The following is a 21,939-nucleotide window of genomic DNA, read 5'->3' as shown; positions in this document are numbered from 1 at the left end:
ACTACAGGAAGAGCGTGCACGACTACGGATAGCAGCTAAAGAAATCCGCCTTCAACAGCAGAAGGTGAAGGCGATTGAGCGTGAGGAGGCCCGTATCCAAAAACAACTCGAAAAACAGCTCCGCCAGGACCTACAAACTCCTAAGAAGGGCAGTAGGTGTAATAAAAGAATGCCTTTACTTTTGGAATCTACTACAACCCCTAAGGCTGTTGGAGAAGATGTAGTGTGTACGGATGATGTAGTGGCTAGGGAGACACGCACCCGCAAAATTCTCCCCCCACAACGCTATTGCACATAATTTATTTATTGTAACTGAATTGTCAAGCTTTCTTATTTACTCCTGCAAAAAATGTAGCATCTACAACATATATATTGTGCTGTAGAGCTTCATAAAGTGGGTGGCAAACATCGCTAAAATGGGCGCAGGGTGATGTTGGGCGTTGCCTGAGTCAGCACGGTATCGCACGTGCAGGAGTTGTTTGATCCAGATGTCGCACTGGTTTCCTGACAACGCCGCATGAGCAACATCGGGAGACAGGCGTATCCACGATTGTATGATGCCCAAAGAGCACAGCGGGTCTCTGACGCGGCGGGTAGCGGGTTCGTGTCAACTCGCAAGTCAACCGCTCCGGTCCGCTCTAAACGAACGCAACGCACGGCAAAATGAGATACTGCATGCCACTATTATCTGAGAAACATGGATTGGATACTTGGGGCTGCCTTCTCGGAGTACTTTCCCATCCAATCCAGCGAAATCAGGTACGCAGCAAATGTGCAAAAATAATGGGACCGAAGCTTACGAACTTAGGGTAACTCCTCCATGGCGCCGTCCCATGTCACCAGTCACAATTACACAGTACGGTCGTCCCGGGGATTATCGAGCAACATCCCTCACGTCCGGCTTCAAGTCCCGCCACTGGGACGTTATGTTCTGGATTTCTATGCTGACTCCTGATGTGGACATCCACGTCGGCCGCAGCGTTGGTGCCGAATGAGGCATTAAACATCTCAACTCACCTCGGCCCCGAGCCTCAGCACCGCAGTCGGATGATTCCGCAGATTGATCTCGATTGTGGTGGCATTATCTCCTCAAGTGTGTCTCATGAGCGTTCGAAACTTTTCGAGGGGTTGGTGAAACTCACGTAGGGTGACTAATGGGCAGATACGTACCGATTTCAGGGGACCTAGTCATCTTCGTGCACGACACCGACACTTTACTGTGGTATGTCCCTCAGGTACAATGAGGGTTTAGAGACACGGCAAGTAGTCGGCATCTCCGCGGCAGGCGCGGTTTTCATGATTTCACCCCTTGTACAGGACGTCTCCCTCAACTCAATACAATATAGATTACGTGCATATACGAACGTTGCATCGAAGTACCCTACCCCTAAGCAGGTCATTTCTTCCAAGCATGCAGGTATTCGCATGCACAGCGCACCTCAATTGTTCTTCCTATTTCTCTATTCGGCACAAGACGTCTTCACGCATACACGATAGTACATACACTCGCCACAACTAGGTTTAACCTCCTCTCTGTCGAGCTGGTACGCCCTCAAGTATTGTGTACTTCATTCGCTAGGATACGGAGTCTCTCTCGTCTCAAGTCGCCATATAACCACAAACCTGAAAAGAGACACTTTCTCTCACAGCTTATAGTTTACTGCAGCAAGCCGCTCCCATTTAGTCGATGTGGAAATCGTTCATATGATCAGGAGCTACAAGGACGAAACTGACCGCAATGATTCCAACCTTGTATAAGCCCAACCCGATCAGAGAAGAAGATGCTCTTGCACCAATTCTGCTCAGCCTCGTCGAGTCGCCAAGCTTGGTTCAGCCGCATCCCGTTGGCTTGAGGCAGCAATTCAACTTCCAGCTTTGTTATTACACAGCTCACTTTCTTTCTTACTCTCCTAGTTTATAACGGCACCATATACGCAACGATACTGTTTAGGGTTTTAGAGAATAGCTTCTCGGTCCACCCATGTCCGTCGGCTTTGGGTTCTCTGTCGGAGACTTCCTCGCCGCCCTTCGCCTCGTTGGAACAGTCATCGACGCGCTCCGCGAATCGTCCAGTGCCTCCAGCGACTATCGGGACCTTCTCAATGAGCTCCTTCACCTTGAGACCGCGCTTATACATGTCAAACGTGTCGAGCTGGACGAGTCACAGTATGCAGAGAAGGTCGCACTTCGGCAGGCTGCCGCACAATGTCAGAGGACGATTGATGAGTTCTGGAAGAGGATTCAAGCATACCAGTCCCACTTGAGAGATGGTGGGACTGGTTCGAGAGTGAAAGATGGTTGGGTGAAAATCAAGTGGGCATTATGTAAGAAGGACGACTTGGAGAAGTTCAAGGCGAACTTGAGAGGCCATACAAGTTCCATTGAGATCTTGCTGGTTACGGTGCAGATGAATCTTACGTCTATACGGGCACGTCAGCAGGATCAGCGGAACAAAACTCTCGCTGGGAAGATAGAAGATCTGTCATGTCAATGGATGACGAGACTGTCAACATTAACAAATAGTGTGGCGCAAAGTGTCCAGCAGGGGAAGCTCCTTCTTGAATCGAGCGCAAAAGTCCTTCAGATGAATCTTCGGATATTCCAAATGGTGTATGACATTCAGCAATTCATTTTCCGGTTACCAACCCAGGTTCAGCGGCAGCAGCCAGTATATATGATCGATGCTTTCGGGAGGGAGAGTCCGTTTCATCTCGAATTCGTGCGATTGGCAGAGGCTTTAATCGCTATTCTCAAGGTGAATCTCAAGGCTAGTGGTTGCGGGCCAGCAATGATTGACAGAGGCGCATTTGCCATTCGGAAGGCAGGAATGCAGAGTGATGTTGATCTTCAAGCGGATTGGGATACTTGTTTCTTTCCTGGAGACCGAGTGGCTATGAGCATGGTCTTCAATAGCCTATCGAGGGGAACTTCATGTCCATCCTGCGGTTGCAGGTCTTCGGGTCCCACTGACAAGGAGGTGGTATGGTAAGTGCCCGCTATCATTATGGACTTCATTCCCCTTATGAGGCTGATGTCTTGCAGTTCAAACTGTGGCACTACTTTCCAACGCGTTACCGAGTTAACGCGGACAATGCAACCATCTTTCCTACCCCTTTTTCAGAAGAATGAGCCCCCAGAGGAATTCCAAGATTTCCCAGGGTGGATGACCGCGTGGCGGGTCCGCGCACCGCTGCGAAAAAGGGCGCGAGGAGATGAGGAGGCATCCAATATTCGGAAGTTCCGGCGGGTGCGTTTGATGAATCCCAAGCTCGCGATCAAACGCTGCGAGGTGTTCGCCTTCAGAGACGAGGGCTGGATTAAAAGAGGCGCTGGTAATGTTACAGTGCGATCTATAAATGTGAGTAAGAGGATCTTTTCTCTAGCCCCTTGGAATGATGACCCCACAATACTATAGCTGCGAGTACTACCTGCTGTGCTTCCCCCAAGATTAGGATATTGCCCCATATCAGGTGTGCTTGAGCAATGATTGTTGAAATGACTAATGGAACTCATCCGACAGGAAGATTTGTGGATGGAAGTCGACTCCGAGGATGCGCCTGAAGATTCTATACTTATGCAAAAGATAGAGCGGGGGCACGAGTACACGTTATCAGCAGGTATGTTGCCTGTCTCTACCGCGAAATAGCAACCAAGTCCAAAAACAAAAACTACAGAAGAGAACAACCGAGAATAGCAAGTACTATGGAAATGTAACTGACTTTCTCTCAGACACTGTGATTATGTGGATGAATTCCGCGAGTCAGCTTATGTCAATCCATTTCGAGAAGAAAATGGATTGTGCAAATGTTTGGTCAGCTGATTTCCTCTGTTTTGTCCTAAATTTCCAATTTTAAACACCTACATTGGAGATAAATTGGAGATAAATATACCAAACAGCTGATTCAAAGTCTAGGTACGCTATAAAAGAGCACATAGGAGCATCACCTACTCCGCCTCAAGCGCCTCATTCCGGAGCGTACGACGCTCATGGAGAATATGACGACCCGTATCCGTCCAGCGCGCCTTGGAATTGTCCAACCTGCAACGCTAAACAGTTTTCCTATACGAACACTTGCTATAGGTGCAAAACAGCTATTCGTATGTGAATAGTCACTGTACCGATTTACCATGATATCTACCCCAATACCCACAGCCACACCGTAGAATAGCAACGCAGCTTGTTGCACAACGAAAAATGACTCACCATTCCCCCTCGGCAACGAGGTCCTACAATTCCAAACTTCGGGTCCCTCTGCATGTACTTACTCCTCCAGCACATACTAGTGATTCAGCACATGACCCGTACAGAGAGCTGTTTCACGCTCTCTCTGGACGCAACATCAGGGGAGAACGCTATCATCATCTTGTTCCTGACTCATTCCCACGAATGAGATGTTCTCGCCTCGTCAAGTCCCACTCCCGTCTCCACCCTAATCCACAAAATCAGTATAGCTTCGCCTACTAGACTACCACGAAAAAAAGACGCCTCAAAACAAAAACATACAACACCACGCGATTCGCACCTGGTCTCCCACGGTACTACTAGACGGGCGCTAACCAGCTTGTGTACAGTCGATCGGACGAGAGGCTCAATTCTCTGGTTGCTGTGGTCGTATGTGGTAGATGTCGTTTGTATGGTTGTTCTTAGCCACAGAAGGTCAGGTCCGTGAAGACGGGGTGCTTTCATGAGAGAGCTGGGATGAAAATCTATTGATCCCCGGACGTGTGCGGGTTATTATGCTGTCACCAGTCGGCCCACACGACGCCATAACCCAATCGAGATTATTTCCCGGCTTGCTCAATACGCCGGTGCGGACGGTTGCAGCGTCGGGTTGAGCAAGGTGAATTGAAAGCCGAACTATGCTCCTGGAGGACCCTGTAGGAGGGAAGTAGCCCTCTGCCTGGGGGTTTGGGAGGAACATAGTAGCACCGCTTAGGCTCCGTTCGGTAGTTATCTGTTGCAGTCTGTATTGCTTATGCTATACCCGTAGTTCCTAATCGCTGGTGAACGGTTCCAAAATGCTACTTGTTGAATGAACTTGGCGATAGATTCTCTCCTAACTCTTTTGTACCATCTACATATGCCGTTTGCTTCTTTAGTGATGATATTGGTAGTTTGATCAAATTGCCTGTCACATTGCTCGATGGTTTGAACGACGCCATGCTCAAATGAACCCGCAGAGTAGACCTAAAAGTGCTTATTATGGTGGAGGTAATCACTAGAGAAAAAGGAAAGTGAAGCTAGGGATACGTCCTTAAAATTTTAGAGCACAAAACTACGGAACACTTGTACGACAAGTGCTCCAATATTGACGCCGTCGCACTGTTCCCCGCAGGCACCATGTCGATCACGGCTCGTTATAGGCTTTGAAGGAGCGCCTGATAGCATGTTCCAATCAAATACGTGCGTCTATCTGATCCAAAACTCCTCTAGTGCACTAAGATCTACAGCCTCTGTACACTCACCATCCATTACGCCATGAATATAACAGTCCCCTACATATCTCCAAGATCCACCGAAAACATTTCTATCGGTCATGCTAATCTTACCGCTTTGCCGGTTCTGATCATCATCTACACTCGGTAGCCGACAAAGTATGAACGACACACGCCCGCCAAAGTCCGCATATCGGGTGAGAATCGCATGGTTGACTCTGTGCCGAGCTCATCGGCGTCGTCTTCTGGCGTCTTCTGGTAATACGATGTCATACACTAAACCCGTAGAGTGCCTTTTAGGGGCTTTTTAGTTTGCAAAAGCCGACGTGGTAATAGTACGCTATGACATTGACCGACGGGGATTTCCTCCACTCTGGACACCACGATGGGAATGCTTCGTCCCCTACGCCAGCTGAATGTGCGTAGGGCAAGTCGCAGAATCCCGACTCCTTTAAAAGAAATACTCCAGCCTCGATGCAGACCTCCGCGTCGGATTTAGTAGTTTAGTCCACCGTGATAAATCGTCGGCTTTCTTCTCGGAGCAAACTAAGGATGCCGTAGACACTGTCCTTTCGTTCGGTTGCGTTGAAACTCTGCATACTCTCATACCACCAAGACAATGGTCCATTCAGCCATTCTTTGATATCTCTCTCTCCACAACATGCTTTTGTACGGCGTACTGTAATAGCTGCTTAAGGCAAGTATTCCGGACTTGGCGATGTTCGCTGCCCGTCGCCCACAATGCTCCGTACGTTAATATTCATAACCGACGAATCTCTCTAGTGGGACCTCTTTGTAGCCGCATCTCTCGACCGGACTCGGCGACAATATCGCTTCCTGCACAATCCATACCCGCGTCCACCACTGCCGTCGGAAAAGCTTGTGGTGTGCTACCTATCTGTTCCAGGACTCGTAGTCTGGAGAGCCGTTCTCAAAATCCCTTTCGCAGACCCCCTTCAACGGGGTCCATGGCCAAGTCACTCTCATCCGCAGCCATACCAAGCCATGTGCACGTGCGCGGGTGCAAAACTGTATACATCCGCCATTCGCGAAACCTGTTCTTCCTTTCCCCTTAGGTTGGTTGATCCAGACACCAGGCATCAAGCCAGATCCGCTGTCCCTTTCCCTCTTTTCATAGGTGACGCAGGAGCTCATTGGCATTTTCGGCGAATTCCGATCTTGTATCCCTTGATACTATTGTACTCGTAGGTCTTTGGATCAGCCTATGTTTAGGACATCGCTGTGTGGTCCAACCCCGGTTTGAGTTCCGCAACTTCAAGACTGCCTGTGAGATGGCTCTCGTCGCAAGGAGGATCGATTGAAAGCAGTCGAATAGTGCGAGGCTGGAGCCCTATCGGAAGGGCCGGTCCATAAAGCGCTTTGGCTTCCATCGTCAATATATTCTGGGCAGATGATTTCTCTTTCGGCGGAGGAGTTTCGGCTTTAGTTGGGTTGTCCTTGAGTCTCTGAATGCGTGGAATCAAGTACATGTAGCAGGAAAAGGTCTAAAGGGTTCTGGATGGCGTGAATCGCAATATCGGATGGATGACGGGACTACTAGATCCATTGCTAAGGGTAACCGCGAGGTCCAGAAGTGCGGCTGAACCACACCACTGTGCCCGCTCCTAGGAGCTTCAATATGCAGGCTCGGCCACTGCTGCCTTCTTCAGGCTGGTTGCGTCTGTAAAAGCGAATCTTTCACTAATAGATATTGAGATTGGATCAATCCTGGGAAATGCAAAATTCGGTAGAGCGATGCGGTATATTTTGGCCTAGAGGTGCGAGCCAGTTGAAGAACCCTAGAAAACTTGATGAAATTACAGGCCGCTAGTCTACATATAACCTTATACTGTTATCTAAAGATCCCGAATATCTACTCTTTATCGAACCAGGGATCCTCTAGTAACTCTCTAGCAGAAGGTCTGTCTTCGGCATTCCACTGCAGCATCTTTCTAACAAAGATAAGAAATCGCGTCTTCTCCTCTCCGTGGAGGTTTTCTTCCAAATCCTCCAAGCTCGTTTGCGGTATCGTGGCCAGTCCTTTCCATTTCCCTGCCGACGCATAAGTTAAAAAAATCTACTTAATAGTGTACTGTTTGCTCAGAGGCGGCAGGGGAAAACACGATAGGAGCAGGGCTCGAACAAAGGCACGGCACCAACTCACCTTCTGCATCGAAGAATTCAGATATCCTAGGGCTTCTCTGCAACAACTCCGTAGGTGGCGGGCCTAGAAGCGCAATCATCTGTGCAACATGAAGCGGAGTGCTATCTTCCCCATCAGGTCCTTTGGTCCTAAACAAGTTCTTACCCTCGAAAAGGTCCCAGGTCTGTAGAATGGTCAGCAGACGACAACCTACACCCTGGAGTCAGTTTCGTTCTGCTCACTAACCAAGACGCCGACGTTCCAGATATCTACTTTGCAGCTCCATGGTACAGCGAATATTACCTCGGGCGCACGATACTCAAAAGGCTGTATATCGTCGTCGTACTCGGACTGGCCGAATCGGGCCTCTCCGAAATCAGTAATGGTAGGTCGACCATGCTTCTTCGGCATTTCGAGCGCCCTGGAGCGGTAGATGATGCGGTCGCCATAAGACCTGTACGGGCTTGGGTCTTGCCTTTCAGCATTCTCAAACGCTTTTAGGACGGAGTCGTCCTCGAGGCCGAGTATGATGTTCTTTTCCTGCAAGTCTGTGGTTATCGGATCAATCAGTGTTGCTGACCTATCGAACGATGAGGTATAATATAACCTACCGGTATGAATTAGGTGCGCTTCGGAATGTAAAAAGTCAAGTGCCATGAGAATGTGAACCAAGGTGGCTTTCAAAAGTGGAAGAGGCATTCTTTCATTCAAGCATTTTTTCCGAAGATGTCGTAGGCTGACAGAGAGGGGTTTATGAACAAGGCACGAGAACTTTCCCGAGGTACCGTTCAGTTCAAAGGAGTCCTCTAGTTTGCGGACTAGTAACCGGCCGGCGTGATTCGTCTTGATGGAGTCGAGATGCGTGTATGCTTTAATCTCGTTTTCGGAGGATCTGGCGTTGCACACTTTTACAGTAACATAACTATGTGCGCTTGTGAAAAATCAGCTGGCTGCTATTGAAGAGCGAGTAACATGGGATAACTTGCGTTAAATCTCTGCAAAGCCAAACGGTGGAGTTGCTTCCGTAACCCAGTTTCCCGACTACTTGGTACCTGGCGTTCAACACCTCCCCGATGCGGATAGGATAAAATAATGATGGAGAGTAGTGGGCAAACACCTCTTCCTCTATCGGCGGAGCATTCTCAGGTAGTCGGTAGCCAGGCCTCGGAAAATGGTGCGGCGGTGAAGGTGCTTGTTTTCCCGCGCGCAACGCCCACCGCAGGAGGGAAGCCATTGATGGGACTGGCGCATTTGACGGGCGTGAACAACCCCTCGGACAAACTTTAGTCCTAGATGTTAACAGGTTCGGTGATGAGTTGGGTGTGACGGGGAAGGCGAAGCTCATGCGAAGCGAGAAACGTGCACCTCCACGAACCGGCATACGAGCGCTTTCTACAAAATAAATAGTGAACAATGTATACAGAATTCGTCTGTGCGTTTCCTCTCTTTTGCTATTCCAACACACACACGGAAATCCATCTGTGGACCAGCGCGGACCTGAACAAGCCAGTCAGCCATAGAGAGCAGTGAGGGACTTGGGAGACTTCAGAGGGAGCTACGCCGCAAGCATGCGCCGTGAATATTTTAGCCATAACACAAAGTGCTCGATTAATTCGACGACCAAGACTGTACAGGAAGGAGTCCTACGTAAGTTTCAGACAGCCGATTTGCTGTATTGCACCCATGTGATGACGTTATCTGCGATTTGGCGCTGACACTCGTCCTTAACTAGAAGGTTCTCCATACTAGGCGGAGTATTTGTAGACAATTATAGTTGCCTACTACACGCTCCCTACCAGTTTAACCTCCTTTTCAATCTACATCCAGCGGCCAAACCCTGACAAAAGCACTTCGATAGAAAAAGCAAAACGCAAAATCACCATGCACGTCAAATCGAACAAGAGTTTATAGATATCAATATTAAGTTATGCCTAACAAGCGAGCGAATCAAGTAGTAGAGGAAAAAATACCAAACTAGTAGCTAGAAGGAACACTGCACCAAAAAGCAAGTAGAAGGAACGAGAAGAAGAAAAAGGGGAATAAAAAACCAGACGAAATCCAATCCTCCGCCTCAACTATGCTCAAGTCCTAGACGCTATCAAGTCCTGCAAAGCAGCCTAAGAATATTATAACCAGCCCATCCGCCCGCCAGCCTCCTGCAGCTTCCAACCAGAACAGAAACCTATTCCAACATTACAACCAACTAGCTAGCAAGAAAGGTAGGAACAACCGCTTCTCGTCCAGGTCCCCTCTTGTACAGGTCGCAGGAACCCGCTGCGCTTTTCTCTTCAATCTTGCCGATGCCCACCGACAGGGCTTTGTCTTCGGCGACACAGGGCGCGCTGTTCTTTTGACTATCCGTGTTTGAACCCGGTGTCGTTGATCCAGGTAGTATGCATCCGTACTAACGTAAGTGTCGTTTGTGCTCGCTCGCCTATCATATGCAAAGATTGAAATCTCATTGCTGGGTATCGTGATAACAGCTCGTGAAAGACACATCTAGACGAAGTCTGCCGAGTAAGAAAATCCTCTGAACTCTTCTTGCATGGCCTGCGAGAGAACTAGTACAAGTTAGCAGGCTGCAATCATCGACAGAGAGGTCCAAAACATACCGGATTGCACGGGAGTAAGAACAGGAGTCACGCTGGTAAATTCGGTGTCGAAATTGCTCGTGTCGGTAGGATTGGAGATCTGAGGAATGAAAGGGGCCGGTATCCTCTTGTGGTAGACATCGTCCCAGTTGATGTTTCTGAAGAAGGGATGGCTCATGATCTCCTGTGCGTCTGTCGGCCCAGATCCAAGTCGTCTTTCCGGCTCTCTGGTCAAGAGCTTCTGGAGAATGGAGACGGAATCGCGAGGCATGTGGATGGGGTATAGAGGCTCGTCGGCGAGAATGGCGTCGTAGATTTCGTCTTCATCTTCTCCGCGGAAAGGAGACTGCTGTAGTAGCATTTGGTAGATAAGCACGCCAAAAGCCCACCAGTCGACTGCTCGACCGTATTTCTTGTCGAGCAGGATCTAGATGCCATGTCAGTAAGGGAGTCCAGAAGCGTGTAAAGGAGACTGACCTCAGGAGCCATGAATTCTGGAGTACCGCAAAATGTGCTCGTCGTGGAACCATACCACATGTCTTCCTTGCAAAGACCGTAGTCTCCAATCTTGATATGCCCATCAAGAGTGAGGAGAATGTTGTCCAGTTTCAGGTCACGATAAATGACGCCATTCTCATGGAAGTACTTCAGCGCAAGACAGACTTCAGCTGCATAGAATCTGCGAATTCTGTTAGCCGAAACGAACCGTACCCATACTGAGGAACACATACTGTGCACGTTTGAGGCCGAATTGACCTCGCTGAATGTGTAACATGAGATCTCCGCCACTGATGTATTCCATGACGAAGTAAACCCTTGTTTCGGTCTGGAAACAGGCGTGGAGATTCAGAAGGAACGGGTGGCGCTCCTTGTTGGCGATTAGGAACACCCGTTTCTCGGATCTCGTACTCTCCACCTCGTCGTTCTCAATGATGAACTCCTTTTTCAGAACCTTGATGGCATATAGCTGCTTCGTGGTCTTTGTCTCGGCCAACATGACCTTTCCAAAGTTGCCTTTGCCCAGGACGGCAAGGAAGTTGAAATGATCCAGGCCGATCCTCCTGCCGGTGCCTTTCGTATCTGCTGCAGGCGTGACCTTGTTCTCGGGTGCTTTCGTCATCGCCGACAAGGGCTGGCTGACCGGAGGAGCATGTTGTTCCATTTCAGGCATGGGCTGTGGTGGCTGGCCCAGCGGAACTTGCTTCTGCGGTGAGGCCTGGGCAGGAGGTGGAGGGTAGTATTGCTGGGCTCCATGGCTGGGCGTTTGATGGTGAGTGGGAGGGTAGGGGGTGTTTGATACATTTGCGTAGAGTCGAGGGTCGTAGCCTACCTGGGGAGGCGGCTGTTGCTGAGCGACTCGCTGGTCTTGAGGATAACCCCCTGAGGTTCGAGAGCCCGGAGGCGAGTAATCAGATTGCGCTCGCTGATAAGGGGGGGCAGGTCCTTTGCCCATCACAGCAGCGGCCGCCGCAACCGAAGCTGCAGGAGTCGTTTGCGAAGTCTGAGAGCGGTTGGATGGAGGACGCTGTGAAGTAGGGGATGCTGGCGCTGGACCCGAGCCAGAAGTACGGTACGAGGAGCGTGCGGCATCGACCGACGTTGCTGAGGGGGAATATGGTGGCTGCCCTGGAGCCGCCCCATAGGGCTGGTCTTTGCCGTAAGAGTATCTCTCTGGCTGACCTTGTTGTTCTTGCCCAGGAGGGGGCAGGAACTGTGGTTGCGTCGGCGGGGGAGGAGTGGGTTTTTGAGCACCCTGCGGTCGGAGCACCCGTGAGGTCATTGTTGTTCCTGAAGCTGACTGGCCGCGTCGTGTCCGTTTGATTTCCATCAGTATCTGGTTAGCCTTCTCCATGGACATACCGCAGAAATCTGGGACAAAGTGGACACAGCCAGCATGACAATAGAGGGAGCATTCTGCGGTTGTCAGACTCATTTCACAAGTACATAGAAAGAGTGCCCACCTTTGCACTGTTTGCCTTTGTTTCTACCGAGGGGAAGCAGATAGCCACAGTGACAGCACCAGTAGGCGCCCATAATGGTCGTATTTTCGAAACGGTGGGGAATGCGGTGGTTGAGCTTCGCTTCGTCTGGGTCTGTCTCGGCGTTGGATTGGGTAATGCACTTTGTGACTACCTTTGTGTAGCACTTCTTATGGCAAGTATATCTGCAGTCCGAACATTGCATGCCGGTTCCATACTTGAGGAAGTCGCCGCATAGAGCGCAGCGCATGATGTTGTAAAACTGTTGCTGCACGAACTTGTGGCCATACTGCTCGTGTACATCTTCCTTCCGTTGGCGAATGGCACCTTTGCGACCAAGGCGGAGATCGAAGGGCTGCTTGTTCTTGGTATGTTTCACAAACGAGAAAGTCAGCTGAATGCGTCCGACTGGCTCGAGAGAATACCAGTTGGTGATGGAGGGAGCTGGAGCCACAGCGGAAGGGCCTGAGGGGCCTGGCTGCATAGCACCGGGACCTGGGGCACCTGCTCCTCCATGGCCTTGACTAGGGGGTGGTTGGAATTGTAGGTCGGGCTGAAGTTGATCGGCCCTGCGCCAACCAGACTGATTCAGTTCAATCTCGATCTTCTTGCGGCGCACCTCTTCAGCGAGATCCGCAATCCGGAACCAGAGGATGCCGACGGGGGTTGTCTGGTGTCCAGCCCTGTCATAGACTGTTATTTCAATCTCGTTGGCCTTGTCCACATCAAAGCGGAAAGCTTCATCGCTGAATTGGCCAGCTTTGAGGCCTCTCTTGGGATCATCCTTGCTAGGTGCAGGCCTCGTGCTCATTGGTGTAGGGTGGTCCTCGCAGGTGATGACGACATAAGTCTCAGGGTTTCCTCTATAGCGCGACGTGGGCGCATGTTCGAGATCGGCTACGGCATGGACCTGAATGCTGACTTGGCCAGTCAAAGTCTTCCTCTGGTTCGGGATGTTAAGACTGTCATCTGTGAAGCGGTTAGACGTGGGGGTTTGGGGAGAGGAAAGACGACTATACATACCGTCGCCTCCATCGGCACCGTCTATGAGGCCAACGTTGAGCTGCTCATATCGTTTCAGAGCTTGGTCCAAGAGTCGCAGTTTCTGTGTACTTTCAATCCGTTTTGCCTCGGCATCAGCCTTGCTCTTTCTGTCTCCCTCCATCGAGTACAGTTTGACCATCTTGTCAATGCCTGCTTTGTACTGGGCTTCGACAGTGCGCTTGAAATTGAGTTGGGAAAGCATGAACTGTATCCGAGGCCCCATAAGGTTGGTATCATATTTCAGTAACTCTGTTAAGGTCAGTAAAGCCCCGAGAATCCTTGCTGGGATGGCGAATACATACCAAGCTTGGTATACTGTGCGCGTTTGGTCTGCGCGTTCGGTACACCGGGTGTAAAGGGACCTGACTGCGGCATCAACCCAGATCCTCCACTGAGGTGGCTGTGGGGACCCTGCGAGTCGCCATAGGCGCTCTGGGGCTGTCCCATGTATCCATTCCAGCCGTCTTTGGGCGGGGGGGTCAAAGGGTTGCCCGCTTTCCTGGACGCGCCGGCGTCAAGAGTCATGTTGTGCATGCCGGAGCCCATCTTCTTCATCTCCAGGTCCGCTAGGGTCTTTTGAAAATACTCGAGATTCCGCCGGCTGTCTCGCTGCTTCACCTCGAGGCTGTCGAGCACGTCGCGATTGCTGGTCGAGTTGCGCATCGTGGTGATGGAGTTGAGAATGACCTTCTCCTTCTCCAGCTTCTCACGCACATTGGCGATGGTGTCGTCTATGTTGGAAGCCATTTTGGCGGTCTATCGGGTACGCGTTGTCGCGTGCTGAGGTGGTTCAGAGGGCCTGACGAGGTTGCTTTCTTCGGGAGGCGCGGGGGGGGGTGCGGGAAGGGCAGGCTGAGGGCCGGGCGGGGGGCAATGTTGACACCCGACGAGGCCCCGAGTGACGCGCAGCAGGAGATTCTCCTTGTGGGCTCTCGAGCGGCGCAGGGCAGAAGGAGCCTGAACGAGATGTCCGGTGGCGGGGCCGTCGGGGGATATGGAGGAGAGCGAGGAGAAAGCGTGCAGGAGGATGGTGGGCGGAAACAAGTAGCGTTGCTCAGGTGCGGACAAAACGGGCAGTGGGGACGGTGCAGTGGCTAGGTAGAGGGGCGGTCTCAGCCACAGGCTGTGCGCGAAGGCGACCGCAGGCCAAGCAGAGGGTAGTGGTGACTTGGGGTAAGGCGAGAAAGAGAAAATCGATGAGTAGCAGAGGCACAATGCACACACTGTGTACGGAATGACGGAGTGAAGGGGCTCCGGGGTCGGGGAGCACGAACTAATCGGGAGGGGTGGGGGAGAGATGTGATGCTCAAAGCTGAAATGGAACTCCCACGAGCACTGGTCCATGGAGTATGAGAGGGCCCAAGCAAGGCAGGCGAGCCATGTTCCATACTTCACAGCGTAGATAAAGTCTGTATGCTGTGACGTTTATTTGTGCAGCTTCTTGCACGTCAGCTTCGCTGGGGGATCGGGGACGCTCCAGTTGGGTCAAGTAGCTGGGTAGGCATTCTCAGAGGAGATGTAAAGTAGACTGCCGGATAAGGGTATAGCGATACTCGAGTCCTGCGTCGCTTTCCATCCAAGGAGAACCTTGGAAGCCTCGGAGGCCGTGAGAAGCTGTGTTTCTTGCGGCCGTTGAAGGTACCGCCGAGGAGCAGGTACCAAGAATGATTCACGTGACAGCTACGCCACGGGCTGTAAGAGTGAATGCGGCGGTGCGACCAATCATGTCACGTGACATCCACTCTGAAAAACAAGCGCTGGTACTCGAACGTTATCATCTGGCTTGTTGTCCGGGCAGTACGGAGTAGAGACTCCATATCTTTTGATCAGTTCTAGATCGCGCCGAGGTATTTAGCGAGGACGATGCTCAAATAGGAACCAAGTGTAGCAAGGTGTTCACGGGCATCAGTGCTAGAGCCACGTGAAGGAGACAGCTCACATCCATTGCATTCCCCAGCTCGGCCCATGGGCTCGTTCTGCATGGGTCCAGGGCAGCGCTGGATTGAGCGTGGTGCAGCTGGGCAATCTTCTGTGCGACGAGAGTGGTGCTGCTGTGTCTGCAGCGCGGCATTTGTGCGCCTCGGTGACTGGCGCGCGCTCTCACCGATGAGGACAGAAAATGTGCGCAGACGAGCGAACAGAGCAGACACGTCTCAGCGTAAGTAACCGATGTCCCTCTTCCTGGCCTAGCCATGAAGATTATCGAACTGGCCCTTTAGCGCAGCCATTGAGGGCGGGCGGCCAGTCTGTTTGGGGCAGCGCACACATGCAGCACATGGATGTAGGTACCTAAGTAGCTACAGCGCTGAGACAAACGGCTGTGTGCATAGTCTGCAGACGGTTGAGTCCATGGAGTGGAGGGGAAGAGGGTTGGAGGGGTGGAGGGGTTGGACTGCTGACTATGAAAGTATGAACATGTTCCATGCTCAGGAATCCAGGGTGCATGTTGGTCCAGAGGTCGATCTGCTCGTTACGCAGACGGCAGGGTGCACCGCGCATCAACAAGTGGGTAAAGGTCTCCCGCTGCGCTCCACCCGAGGGAGAGGCTTGCCGCATCCCCCAAATTTCCCCATGTGTCGTGCTGCTGCTAACCTGCGCCTGCGCCCAGCCTTTTTGCAAAGGGATCGCTTGTGACTTCTTATCCGACCTCTGCGTCCTGTCCTCGGTCGTGTTTGTGGTGTTCTGGTGTTTCCTGTGTCGCCCGTCACAATCGCCATCGCCATCGCCGTCGCCCGCGGACATATCGCCCATCGCTCCTGCCCCGTTTGTCTGTCTCTGCCTGCCTGCCTAAATATTCCGCGCTGCGTGCGCTGCCCAGGAGCTGCCCTGCGAACACCCCCCGCCTGTCAGCACCTCTCCAGGACTCACGCCTAACAACGGTACCTGTTCCTCGACCTTCCTCATTCAACCCCCCCTCCGTCACCCTGCCGCCTTGTCATCGCCCCATCGTCCTCCTCCCTCGTCGCATCTTCGCTGCGTGCGCAACACTGTCACCAGCTTCATCATTCCATAACTCGATAATCAGTGCCATCATCTTCCCATCATCCAGCGCCCAGGCCCAGGCCCACGCTACACAGTTCACCCGCCCGTCGGCTGCTCGGAGCCCGCTCCGACCTCTCCCCGGAGCCGCTGATTGGCCTCACTGCATCCTCTCCAACCCAACCTTATCTTAACTCACCTTCACCGCGCGACTTGCGGCCCGCTCGTCAGCCCTACCTTGTGCCTCTGCTGCCCGCGCTGTTGACCGTCTCCCTCTCCGCCTCGCGACACTGAACACTGCATTTCCACTCCGCTCGCTCGTCCAACGGGTCCAACACCACCGCCAAAATTCCTGCTCAACGCGTCTCGGTCGCGGGCGGCCCCGCCTCTCCGCCCTCTCCGCCGCCCCAGCAGCCCGCACCACCGCAGCCGCGGCCGCCCGCATTGGCACCCCATCCGCCTCAACCCCATCCCAACGTCACCTCTCCCGTGCCTCTTGTCTCGCCTTCCACTGCGCAAACCTCCCCGCCCACCGTCCCTGCCTCGCCCTTCACCGCCAAACGGCCACTGGTGCCCGCCCAAGCCGATAGCCGTCCTGGCCTCGTGCACTACGACGAAAAGACACGCATGCGGGCTTCGGTGGCATGCGAGAGATGCCGTTCCAGCAAAACTAAATGCGTCAACGATGGGCCCCATACCCAATGCGCCGCCTGCCGTCAGCGTCGCCGCGAATGCGTCTACGCTCCGCCCTCACAGTCACCAAAGCTCCGGAGAGACAGCACTCTCGCCGACTCTCCCACGACCGCCACCCCCGACTCCGAGGTGAGTCGTCTCTTGCCTCTCCTGCCTCTCCTGCCCGTCCCGTATCTTCTGTATCTCCTGCCTCTCTATGCCTCGCATTCCTCTCACGCCTCTCCGTGCGTGCCTCGCATTCCTTGTAGAGAATACCACCTTTGCCCATCCATGTAGCCCATAGTTGTTGCTAGAAGCCATGCTGAGTCGCGGTAGGCACCGAGAAAGCGTCACAAGAAAACATCGACATTGATCTCTGCCGCACCTCTTCCTGAAGGCTCCGTCTTGTCTTCGCTTGACGACCCGCTCAGTCTTCCCATCCTAACACACGAAACCTGGCTTAGGCTTGTGAGTGCCTCTCCATAGGCCGTCCCACGCCCATCTCTGACTCTTGCCAGTGGGCCATCTTCGAACAGCAGTTCTATGCCGACCTGCCCTTCTTACATGCGAGGACCTTTAGGCGCCCCCTGCCCAGGCCGCCCAGCTCCCATTTCCCCCCCATGGTCTTGCTTGCCTTTCTGGCTCTCACGTCACCCTTCCATGATGAGCTGGTGAGGCAACACCCTCTGGGTTCCAGGGGCGCCAGGGCAGTCTCGCTGTATTACTACAAAGCCGCCAAGGCCGAGCTAGGTCACCCGTTCGACGAGCCGAACCGGGAGCGCATCCAGGCGCAGCTTATGCTTGGTTTGTTTAACTTTGCCCACGCTAGCGGCGAGGCCTGGCTTTGGGTGGGAAATGCCATCCGCTGCGCCCAAGCCTTGAACTTGAATGTCGTTCCGGAAAAGGAAAAGGATCACAGGAAGGCATCTGGCCTATCCATAGAGGATCAATTCATCGAGGACGAGATTACGCGCCGAACCTTCTGGTCCTGCTTCATCATGGATCGAGCTCTCTGCGGAGGCACAAATCGTCCCACCAGCATCTTCATCGAAGACATAACCATCCAACTACCCTGCAGCGAGAATGCTTTCAACTTTGGCAAACCTGTCAAGACTGCTCGACTAGAAAAACTCAAGATAACCGGTTCCGAGGACGACATGGACTGCAAGAACGGAACTGGGCGTCATAGCGTGAGTCGTGACAGTACCTTGACCAGCAATGACGGCTCGGTACAGTGGGAGATGGGCAATGACGAGGGGCCCCTCTGCCATTACATTAGGGCCATGGAGCTTTATCGCGAGGTTCATCAATGGTTCATCAACCAGACGCGAAAGTATGTCCGCCCTCGTGACGTCTATCTCTGCCAGCGCTAAATGAACTCAGGAGCGAAGGAACGAGACCACCGTGGCATCCCGACTCCACTTTAACCAAATTCAACAAGCATCTGGATGCCCTGCGCCGTAAACTGCCAGACCAGCTCCGGCTTACACCGAATAACCATGATGCCTACCTCGTCACGCAAGAATCCGCTCCCTATATCCTGATACACATGCTGCACCTCATCTGTAAAATGATGCCTCTCCGCGAGTACATACCTGCCAATGCCATCAACTGCGAGCGCACCGGGCCCATCGGTCCGTTGGACCCGCCCGTTTTCCCGATTGAACAATTTGGTCACGAAGACTATTGGAAAAAGAGCGCTAGTGACCTCTTCAAGGCTTGCCACGACCTCACCGATTTGTTGTATAGAAGCGAGAAGTGGAACAGACTTCCAGAGACGCCGCTGATGATGTTCGCAGCATATTCACTGGCGCAATGCGGTAAGTAGTTGTTGCGGCGTTGCTGCTGCATCCATGTACCGGAAGGCGGCTGACGAGTCGCAGGCGTGTACGCTTTACACTATCACTATATGGTGGTCTATGAAGGTTACACCAAAGAAGACATCTCCAACAGTCTCGCCATTCTCAACGCAAGGCGTGGGAGATGGAAACGCACGGCTGACAACTGGAAGTATCTAGTGAAGTGGGATCGCCACCTCAAGACCGAGCAAGAGATGCACTACAAGGCGCGGACCGAGTCCGAGAGAGGGTCAAATCGTAGCGGCGGTGCCACCGATGATCGGCTCCTTCCCGTGAGCGAGGGAGGTACAGGAGGCGGCGCCGAGGAGTACAACAGACTGTATGCGAAACTTCTGAAAGGCACTGAGCATACCACAACCTCCGTAGATGACGAAGGTATTTTCCTCGACGAGGACGGTGACCACGACTTTGGTCCCATACCCATCCATGCACTTGGCAAAGTGGATAACAGGCGTCCAGTTGAGACGCTACCGACCCGAACACAATCCCGTTCAGACGTTGTAAACGGCACGCCGCCGGCAACCTTCACTGCCATCAATGGGTACAGATCGGATGCCGTCAAATCGGACACCACAGTCTCGTCCGGTACGCCCGACACGCCCGTGGGAAATCCGGAGCCTTCCGGCCATCCATATATCAGCCCGGCCCCTTCGGGACCCTCGGTTACTCCACAAACAGTGTACGGAGCTCCGTACAGACCTTCGACGAGCTACCAGCACTCGGATTCCTCTCATCATGCCTCGGGGTATCCACAATATCATGCGGAATCGGCGCAGCGTACGTCTCATGCCATGTCGCAAAATGTTGGTCATCCGCAGTCAGAGTACTCCAATGCGCAGTATTTGGGCGACTTTAGGCCACCCATACCCTTGTTTAACCACTGGCACAACGGGTTCCCCAACGTTGCGGCAATTGACGATCCGTGGAGGGAAGACGCGCTTTACCCGTCCCCTTACTACGCGCAGTACAACCAACCCTGAGTGGGCCCAATAGGATGCCCCAGAACAGGAAAGGCCTGGCCACGCGCTGTTGCCCCTCTGTTCTCTTTCTAGTTCCCTATAGAATCGGCTTCGTAGGACTGTGTTTACGCTTCGTTGGCCAGCGTTTTACGTGTCTCTATTCTTTCCTTGTTGATGGCGAGCAAGCAAAGTCCTCTCTGCATGTTTCAGCATATTCTTTGACCATTCGCCCGGTGGGCTTGACTGGTGCGTGGCCGGCTTTTGCTACCGCGTGGAACCCTTTCTCTGTCGTATTTGCCTTGGGATGTCTTTTGGGAGATTTGGGATTTTTTTACCTGGGATCAAAAGGGATTTTTTATGCGCTGGATACCACTTGTGCCTTTAGTTGTTTCTTCCTCCTTTTCTTTGGTTTTGATTTTCTCATTTTACTCTTCGTCTCATTAGGATTTTATTTTGCTTTTTTGCGGTTCCCTTGGTAGGATTATTTGGACTCATAACGGTCTGTCTGGTCCTGTATCTGGTCTGGCCAGATGCGAGGACTCACTCTTATTATGGTTTTTGACGAATTTTGGGTCCAAGCATTGATATCTGTCTGTATATACGCTTGGAGAAGACCTTTTTGATGGGACATAGATGGGCATCTGGGAGGGTATAGGTATGGCAATAGTTAACATGGTGGATTTTTTTTGCATGGCATGCTATATGGAATTTTTGTCGGCACCTTTTACTAAGCGATTAGTAGTAGTAGGTAGCACTCATGGTTGGAGTTTGGGTGGTTGGGTGGTTTGGATTGGGCTGTGTACTGCATGGAGCTTGTAGGCTTGGGCTATGTTGTTGTGGTTCTGTATCTCGACGCCTACGTGCTTGATGAAATGAAGAGAGTGGGGGTGGAAATGCACTGGAAATGCAAATTGAAATGGGAATGGCAATGCAAATGCAAATGCAAACGCAAATGCAAATTCGGCTCTGTAAATGCAAATGGAAATGCAATTACCGCTACCGCTCCCGCTTCCGAGACACACACCTTTGTCTAACCCCCAGCCCTGCAGCTGCTATGTCTACTATGTACTACTAAGAGGAAACCATCGGTCGGTGCCGAGATGCCGTGTCCTATCTGCGTCTGCGCGGACGTGTGCGTTGCCGTTGGCTTCGTCTCGCGTCTGCGTCTGGCTCTGGGTTTGGGACTCCGTCTTCGTTGAAGGATGAGGTGATTGCCTTGGTGATGGTGGAAGCGGGACAGCTGACGGAGAAGGGGACTGCCTTGGTGAAGGTGGAAGCGGGACAGCGGAAGGCGGAGGCGTAGCAGTGTCTATGCCGCGCTCTCCTTGCATTCCGCTAGAATGCGAGACTTCCTTCACGCGGTTGTGAAGGGCGAAATCCTGTGTTCTCACAACGTCTTCGCTAAGACAGACACCGATGGCGCTGTCTCTGGCCCTCCCCTTGGGCGTCTCCTTCACGTCGAGGCTTCGAACCTGCGTCTCCTTTCTGCGTTTGTCTCCTTCTGCGGTGTTGGCCAAAGGGACTCTGCCCGTCTCATCTCTAAGACTCAGTGAGCCGACGTCGGGGAGATAATCCGCTCCTGCATCCACGTGCGGCCGCTGCTGCTGCTGCTGCTGCTGCTGCTGCTGCTCCTCGTCTTTCCCCCAGCTAGCTCCTCGCCGATCATGAAAGTGCACCGTCTCCCTCGGCCCACGGTAGTCCCGCATATCTTCCAACCGCGCCGGATGCACGATCGTGGTCTCGGTGCGCTCGAAACCATCGGGTGTGGTGTACTTCCTCTCGTCGACGATGCGGGGCTTGGAGGAGAAGGTAGAAGACGGGATAGGTGTACTGGTGGGACTTGCAGACGAATCCGAACCGGTGGTAGAGGAAGATTTCTCCTCAAACCTATTATGACCGTCCTTCCCCTCCTTCGCCGTAACTATCTCACCACCTCCCCGCAAAACCCTATTCCATTCCCACTCCCTCCTCCTCCAGCGCTCCGGAACCTCATCCCCTTCAACCTCAAGCAATCCTTTTCCCTCGGGATCCGCCGGGTCCGGGACGAAGTGCCGTGCAGGTAGGATTTCGGTCTGCAGCACGGGCTGGATGCGCGGGTAGATGTCGTGGTTGTGGATCTCGCGGTAGATGACGGGTTGGGTGATGTGCGTTGTTGTTTGTTTGAGGCGTTCGTGTGTGACGGCTGCGGGAGAGAGGGCGAGGGAGTTAGTGGTATGCGGATGGAGGAGATGGAGTGGGGATTGGGATCTTGACAAAAGCCAAAGAAAAGAGGGGGGG

At 52.6% G+C, this 21,939-nt stretch overlaps 6 protein-coding genes across 6 annotated transcripts in view; 3 read left to right on the top strand and 3 right to left on the bottom strand.

Moving 5' to 3' along the window:
- Positions 1-1,981: 1,981 nt before the first annotated feature.
- On the top strand, positions 1,982-3,854 carry EI97DRAFT_492106 (uncharacterized protein; the record flags this gene model as incomplete). Its single annotated transcript, XM_033802297.1, has 3 exons — positions 1,982-2,960; positions 2,991-3,362; positions 3,730-3,854. 3 exons carry the CDS (start codon positions 1,982-1,984, stop codon positions 3,852-3,854), a joined length of 1,476 nt encoding a protein of 491 aa, XP_033657044.1.
- A 3,455-nt stretch (positions 3,855-7,309) lies between these two features.
- EI97DRAFT_448239 (putative CDK4/6) lies at positions 7,310-8,813 on the bottom strand (the record flags this gene model as incomplete). The annotated part of the gene is made up of 5 exons (XM_033800146.1): positions 7,310-7,488; positions 7,601-7,763; positions 7,826-8,127; positions 8,191-8,510; positions 8,566-8,813. 5 exons carry the CDS (start codon positions 8,811-8,813, stop codon positions 7,310-7,312), a joined length of 1,212 nt encoding a protein of 403 aa, XP_033657043.1.
- Positions 8,814-9,784: 971 nt separating this feature from the next.
- Positions 9,785-14,122, bottom strand: EI97DRAFT_178538 (uncharacterized protein). Its single transcript, XM_033793485.1, has 7 exons — positions 13,496-14,122; positions 13,173-13,442; positions 12,132-13,118; positions 10,902-12,084; positions 10,648-10,849; positions 10,192-10,597; positions 9,785-10,140 (listed from the first exon to the last, which is right to left on the bottom strand). Exons 1-7 carry the CDS (start codon positions 13,938-13,940, stop codon positions 10,079-10,081), a joined length of 3,555 nt encoding a protein of 1,184 aa, XP_033657042.1. The 5' UTR covers positions 13,941-14,122; the 3' UTR covers positions 9,785-10,078.
- A 1,051-nt stretch (positions 14,123-15,173) lies between these two features.
- On the top strand, positions 15,174-16,178 carry EI97DRAFT_481984 (uncharacterized protein; the record flags this gene model as incomplete). Its single annotated transcript, XM_033802053.1, has 3 exons — positions 15,174-15,351; positions 15,413-15,474; positions 15,649-16,178. 3 exons carry the CDS (start codon positions 15,174-15,176, stop codon positions 15,982-15,984), a joined length of 576 nt encoding a protein of 191 aa, XP_033657041.1. The 3' UTR covers positions 15,985-16,178.
- Positions 16,179-16,708: 530 nt separating this feature from the next.
- Positions 16,709-20,076, top strand: EI97DRAFT_178452 (uncharacterized protein). Its single transcript, XM_033793484.1, has 5 exons — positions 16,709-16,994; positions 17,181-17,312; positions 17,363-18,177; positions 18,228-18,664; positions 18,728-20,076. Exons 1-5 carry the CDS (start codon positions 16,800-16,802, stop codon positions 19,681-19,683), a joined length of 2,535 nt encoding a protein of 844 aa, XP_033657040.1. The 5' UTR covers positions 16,709-16,799; the 3' UTR covers positions 19,684-20,076.
- Positions 20,077-20,709: 633 nt separating this feature from the next.
- Positions 20,710-21,939, bottom strand: part of EI97DRAFT_178316 (uncharacterized protein) — a 2,066-nt gene continuing 836 nt past the window's right edge. Inside the window, exon 2 of the mRNA XM_033793483.1 lies at positions 20,710-21,844. Within this exon, the coding sequence (XP_033657039.1) occupies positions 20,724-21,844 (1,121 nt within the window). The 3' untranslated portion in view covers positions 20,710-20,723. The remainder of the gene's footprint in view (positions 21,845-21,939) is intronic.

The sequence above is a fragment of the Westerdykella ornata genome, assembly GCF_010094085.1.
Source record: "Westerdykella ornata strain CBS 379.55 unplaced genomic scaffold EI97scaffold_3, whole genome shotgun sequence".
NCBI classification, from domain to species: domain Eukaryota; kingdom Fungi; phylum Ascomycota; class Dothideomycetes; order Pleosporales; family Sporormiaceae; genus Westerdykella; species Westerdykella ornata.
Note: the sequence above shows the minus strand (reverse complement) of the source record. Positions and strands in the feature narration are given on the sequence as shown.